The 6,844-nt window shown below is 39.7% G+C and overlaps 1 protein-coding gene across 4 annotated transcripts in view; it reads right to left on the bottom strand.

Moving 5' to 3' along the window:
• Positions 1 to 6,844, bottom strand: part of NFATC3 (nuclear factor of activated T cells 3) — a 163,282-nt gene that overhangs the window by 79,916 nt on the left and 76,522 nt on the right. For all 4 annotated transcript variants that reach the window (XM_017539464.2, XM_017539462.2, XM_017539465.2 and 1 more), the window contains exon 4: positions 4,361 to 4,560. In XM_017539464.2, coding sequence (XP_017394953.1) covers positions 4,361 to 4,560 — 200 coding nt within the window. The remainder of the gene's footprint in view (positions 1 to 4,360; positions 4,561 to 6,844) is intronic.

Below are 6,844 nucleotides of genomic sequence, written 5' to 3'. Positions count from 1 at the left end.
ATAAATTATTTTGAACCACGGTCTTATCTATCATCTGGAAATTTTATACCTACCATTATCTGAAACTATATTATATTCAACCATTGTACTGACAGTTGCATTCAACAAGCTACTAGGATACTAGTTAATTCTAGCAATTAGCTGCTGAGTAAAAAGGCTTGTTCATCATTAGCTATCCCATTAACTAAAGTACCTGAAAAAGATTTCTTAGGTTTAATAACATCCTAGTTGCCCCTTACTTACTCCTTTCTCCAATATATATAACCCTTGGGTCCTACAGAACTCCTGTTCCGCTATTTACCAGTACAAAGCAGATAGAATAGCCAAGAAGTTTCAGGTATGTGTGTGGCAGCGTTGCAGGGGGTGGACTAGCTGTATGTTACTAGCCATAGTGGTATTTCTGCAGCTTTGCCCTTTCTGGTCTAATCCATACAGACAGTATATGCCAGATCAGGTTGTGGAGGGGATATAAATTATTACTATTACCCTTGTTCCATGTGCTAGTAAATGGGAGATGATGAAGGAGACAGGTAAATTCAGATCCTACTGCTCCAATTCTTTCACATTATTTGGGATGTGAGCCTTTCCCAATTTCTCAAGAATTTTTCATAGAAATTAATGTACTCTTTTCTCTTTATTTACTGGTTTATATATTATTTTCAGAAATGATGAGGCATTTTACAATTAAATATAAATAAAGCCAAGAAAAAAGAAATAAATTTTAAAACACCATAGGAAGTAAACTCCAAGTCTAGGGTTGTACAAATTACTATAATTACTGTAAATGAGTTTGATTACGAAGTTCCTAGAAGTCAAGACAAAAAGTAAACATGATAAAGTTGTTATAGGCCGCTTGTTGTCTGCTAAAGAAAAATCTACCATGCCATCAGGAAACATTAACTTTTTTCCTTTTAGTTGAAAGGACTATGGTTGTGTACATAAACACACACATGCAATAATGATCAACATAAGAGAAAGTGTCTTTAATAGCAGTTTTTCATATTGTGAAGTATGGTTATGGCTATTTCTCATACTGTCCCTCAAGCCAAGTTAAGAAACAGAATAAACTTGTGATTTTTCTATTTAACTTGACTTAAATATCGTGCTTTGAAGATCCAGAGGAATGAATGCAAACATGAACTGCAAACTATCATCTAGGGATCAATTTCCTGAGTTTTTGGAAAAAGATAGTTCAAAGATGATTTTTAAATTTCCCTCTACAGCTAGCTAGTTACATATCACATGCTTCTGATGCTATATAAAAAAGTAAGATACCAGAACAAAAGGAAAGAAGCCTACTTATATTCTCATTCAGAGGTTGGCCATCTTACCTTATCTGAAAATGTGTCCAATAGGATGCCTGGTGTCAATGTTTTTCTCAAGAAAAGAGTTTTGCTTGAGTATCAAGTACAGGCTGAGATTCCAAAGTTCTTTCTTCATCATAGAACTCAAATTTTTAAGTCCAGGTGCAGAGGCTCGTGTCTGTAATCCCAGCAGTTTAGGAGGCTAAGGCAGGTGGCTTGCTTGAGGCTAGGAGCTTGAGACCAGCCTGGTACATGGCAAAACTCTTTCTCTACTAAAAATATAAAAATTAGCCAGGAATGGTGGTGCTCATGTGTAATCTCAGCTACTTGGGTGTCTGAGGGACGAGAATCACGTGAGCCTGGGAGGCAGAGGTTGTAGCGAACTGAGATCATGCCACTGCACTCCAGCCTGGGCAACAGAGTGAGACAGTCTCAAAAAAAAAAAAAAGTTTAAAAGTAAAGATTATCAGCTAGCTGTCTGCCTTTGACATGAAAAAAACTCTGTCGTAGCCCGTATGCAATGATTTCCTGGATTGGATTCTTGAGTACTGGCCATTTGAATCAAAGGAGGAAAAAATAAGATTTTATTTAAATTTGTATTAACTTTTCTTTTCTGGTAGTAAGTAACAGAATAAGGTTTTGTTTTGGGTTTTTTGTTGTTGTTGTTGTCTCACTCTGTTGCCCAGCCTGGAGTTGCAGTGGCGCAATCTCGGGTCAGCACATGCTCTGCCTCCTGAATTCAAGTGATTCTCAAGCCTCAGCCTCAGGAGTAGCTGGGACTACATGTGGACCACTATGCCCACCTAATTTTTCTATTGTTTAGTAGAATCAGGGTTTCACAATGTTGGCCAGGCTGGTCTCAAACTCCTGACTTCAAGTGATCCCTCCAGAATAAGTTATTTATTGAGGCAATTCTTATTTTATCTAATAGAAGCATATCACTTTCTATGTCTTCAGGGGGTATATTCAGCTCATCTAAAAAGTTTATTTAAATATAAATTTAAATGAAGAGATTTCAAGAATGAAATCTGTTTTTTTTTTTCTGAGTCGGAGTTTCGCTCTTGTTGTCCAGGCTGGAGTGCAATGGCACGATCTCAGCTCACTGCAGCCTCTGCCTCCTGGGTTCAAGCAATTCTCCTGCCTCAGTCTCCAGAGAAGCTGGGATTACCAGGTGCCTGCCACCATGCCTGGCTAATTTTTTGTATTTTTAGCACAGATGGAGTTTCACCATCTTGGCCAGGCTGGTCTCAAACTCCTGGCCTCAAGTAGTCCGACCCCTTGGCCTCCCAAAGGGCTGGGGTTACAGGTGTGAGCCACTGTGCCCAGCTGAAATCTGATTTTTTTGTAGAACCGTTCTTGCAACAGCCTTGGATGGATGTTATTCCCGCCTTAAGAAAGGTCTGTAGCGTAGTTTGAAACAACTTCTGTAAGAATTAAACTCAATCTAAGTTTCGCATGCCTGGTTGTGCCTACTACTTATTAACAGGTGCCTACTCGATATCCTTTCTTTTCTTCTTCCTTAGTAATACGTCCCTACATTGTCTGTGTTCTTGTTTGTTGTTTTTAAAGACAGGATCTCACTCTATTGCCTATGTTGGAGTACAGTGGCACTCTCGACTAACTGCAACCTCTGCCTCCCAGGCTCAAGTGATCCTCCCACCTTGGTCTCCCAAGTAACTAGAACTACCAACAGGCACCACCACACCGGGCTAATTTTTGCATTTTTAGTAGAGACAGGGTTTCGTCATTTGGCCAGGCTGGTCTCGAACTCCTGAGCTCAGATGATCTGCCTGCCTTGGCCTCCTAAAGTGCTGGGATTACAGGCATGAGCCACCATGCTCAGCCTCCCTACATTGTTTGCAGTGACAATGTGTTCTGGTAAACATAACCATGTGCTCCTTAATATAAGCATGATCAATGAGATGTAGAGTTGTTAAGTAGATTTTAGGGAAAGGCTCTTAAAAGAGGATTCGACACTAATGGAATTTCCCTTTTTTTTTTTTTTTTTTTTTGAGGTAGAGTTTTTGCTCTGTGGCCAGGTGTCAGGCTGGAGTACAGTGGCACGATCTCGGCTCACTGCAACCTCAGCCTCCCGGGTTCATGCAATTCTCCTGCCTCAGCCTCCTGAGTAGCTGGGACTACAGGCGTGAGCCACCACGCCCAGCTAATTTCTTGTATTTTTAGTAGAGACAGGGTTTTACCATGTTGGCCAGGATGGTCTCGATCTCTTGACCTTGTGATCCGCCTGCCTTGGCCTCCCAAAGTGTTGAGATTACAGGCTTGAGCCACTGCGCCAAGCCCTGGAATTTCCCTTTTAACCTTCCTCCACCCCTTTCTTCTTCTTATTATCCCTTCTGGAAATATGGATGTCATAGGTAGAGCTCCAGCAGCCACTTTAGATCATAAGGTAATCTTTAGGATGGAAACCACATGCTAAAGATAGCAGAGAAGAAAAAACTTGCTTGGGGTCCTAATAACTTATGAGCTACTGTGCTAGCCCTACAACATCTGTATATTTATTCTATGTGATAAAACACTAAACCTCTAAACACTAAACCTCTAACTGCACATCAGGTTTCTATTAAAAACAACCATATACAATCCTAACTAATCCTTTTGTATCAAACTCTATTGCATACTCATTCAGAAGTCTGCCACCTCATCTTATTTGGAAATGGGTCAAATGGGATGCCTGGAGGTAAAGCCAAAAGTTTTCCTTAAGGAAATGAAACAATCATAACTGTATCATAATTGTTTATTTATTGTCTACCCTATTAGACTGTGAGCCATTTGATGAAAGTCCAGATACAGTATTTACAACCCTATCACCTAGAATAATGGCTTGGCTGGTAGTATATGGTACAATAACATTTACCAAATTGAATCTTCCTTCTGGAAATATGCTACCACTCTTAGCAAATGTACTAAATGCACACATTATTTACATAATGCCATTTAGAACAATATTTTATATTTATATTCAAAAATATATTTACTTTTTTTCTGAACATATAGAGAAAAAAAGAACTGCCCATTTTAGGTATATTTCAAAATACCTGGCTGACATATTATTTTCAGGAAGAAGCGGAATTTCCAGAACTTTTGTACTGGCAATTATTATCTCTTGGCTTGCAGTAGCAACTGTCTTCCCAGTGATTCGATGCACCTGGTAAAATGCATGAGGTCGTAAATATCGATCATCTGCTGTCCCAATAAACATTTGTAGATTTATCGGCTTTTCGTTATAGCCCAGGAGCTAATCAGGAAGAAGAAACACAGAAAAGCACAATTCATTATCCATGCATTTTACAATAAGCCAACAATAGTAAATCTATTATATCTCTATTATATACTATTGATACACAAAATGTTATTTCAAAAAATACAATCAAAAGTAACCAGTGAGCAGCCCTACAAATTTCCAAATTAGTTTAAGAGATGAAACACTCGAATATGTTACATAAAGGTTTTTTTTTTTAAAGATAAATATCTAGATCGACTGAAATTGTACAAAGCTTTCTGACTCTGCTGTAGCAAACACACCAAAAATACTGATTCTGTACTCTGGGCAACATTACCCATTCAGACCAGACCATTAACCATTCAGATATGGGAAGGTCCTCTAACAGACTATTAAATCAGAGGCGCTTTGTTTTAGTAGAAAGAGTCTGAAAACCCCTATTCCATATATTATAAACTTACAATTTCAACTGACTTAACAGGCCTGGGCTACTTGACTTTCCTTAGTATCCCTTCACTACTGCTAAAGTTAACTATATTAGACTGACATGGGAGAGCTGCTGGAAGCAAAAACAGTGATCATAAGAAAGGAGGCAATTAAAAGAAACAGAGCCTGAAGATGAATACAAATAACACTTAAGGAGACATGGATGGCTGCGTGGCACTGACTTGACCCATCTTCTTGCAGATAACAACTATAAACTGAAACAAATATAAAGAATGACCTGATGGGCACGGTGGCTCACACCTGTAATCCCAGTACTTTGGGAGGCCGAGATGGGTGGATCACGAGGTCAGGAGATGGAGACCATCCTGGCTAACATGGTGAAACCTTGTCTCTACTAAAAATATAAAAAATTAGCTGGTTAGCCGGGTATGGTGGCACGCACCTGTAGTCCCAGCTACTCAGGAGGCTGAGGCAGGAGAATTGCTTGAACTTGAGAGACAGAGGTTGCAGTGAACCCAGAATGCACCACTGCACTCCAGCCTGGGCGACAAAGCGAGACTCCATCACCAAAAAAAAAAAAAAGAATGGCCTGATGGAGAGCAACCAAAAACAAGCAGATACTGGAGGCAAGTTGAAACATATACATTTTAACATATGTGTTATTACAAAGGGCATGTTTCCTGTTTTTATGGCTTTTAACCTGAGAAAAAGCCACAGTGCATGCCTTACAGACCAGCTAAAACTCCCATAAAAAAAACCTACAGCCCAAATTCAGGGCTTCAATGAACCAAGAACATTTAGCACCAAGGGTCACTGAAAAAAAAAAGAACCAAGAACAAAATCTGGGACAACCACAGCCTCTGGAAAGTGATAAGGAAATCCCAGAAAGGAGACAGAGGCAGGGAGCTCCAAACTACACATATAAACTCTGCCCAAACCTTTCTTTGGTTGACCTCTAACCATGCTCAAACAGGACAGAACCCAAGCCTAAAAAACCTGAAATGAGATTTTGAGCTGCCACCAACCACACGGAGACAAGTTTCCCAGGTTGACTCCAACCAAGTTAAATGCCTACTTAAACAATTTCAACAATCTTCAGAAGGTAGGGAGGGAGAGAGAGTGACTGAGAAAGGAATGGGGAGTGAAGAGAGAGAGAGAGAGAGAGAGAGAGAGAGAGAGAGAGAGAGAGAGAGAGAGAGAGAGTGTGCGCGCGTGTGTGAGCGCGCCTTTTGTTTTCGATGCCTTTGTTTCTTTTTTATTGCCTAATTGCTCTGGCTAGGATTTCTAGCATAAGGCTGAATCGCAGTAATGAAGGCAGCCATCCTTGTCTTATTCCTGACATTAGAGGGAAAGCTTTCAGTCTTTCACATTAAGTATGATGTCAGCTGTGGATTTTTCAGGAATGCCCTTGATCATGCTAAGTTCCCCTCTATTCCTAGTTTGCTGTTTTCTTTTGCTTTTTTTAAATCATGAAAGGCTGTTGAATTTGAGGCTGTTAAATTCTGTCAAATGTTTTCTTCTCCATCAACTGAGATGATTACCTGGTTTTTCTCTTCATTCTAGTAATGTGGTATATTACATGCATTAATTTTCCTGTGTTGAACCACTCTTGCCTTCCTGGGATAGATCCCACTTGATCATGGTGTATAATCCTTTTAGTGTGTTGCTGAATGTGGCTGCTGAGCATTTTGTTGAAGACTGCTGCGTGTACATTTATGAAGGATACTGGTTTGCAATTTTGTCTCTTGTATCTTTGTCCCCATCAGTATCCATTTGACTTAAAAAAAAAAACAAACTGTCACTACCCCACTGAAATTCCTCCATTGCTTCATGTATATGGAGACCACCTTTT

This window comes from Cebus imitator, unplaced genomic scaffold, assembly GCF_001604975.1.
Source record: "Cebus imitator isolate Cc_AM_T3 unplaced genomic scaffold, Cebus_imitator-1.0 Scaffold118, whole genome shotgun sequence".
Lineage (NCBI taxonomy): Eukaryota > Metazoa > Chordata > Mammalia > Primates > Cebidae > Cebus > Cebus imitator.
This window is presented reverse-complemented; position numbering and strand designations above follow the sequence as displayed.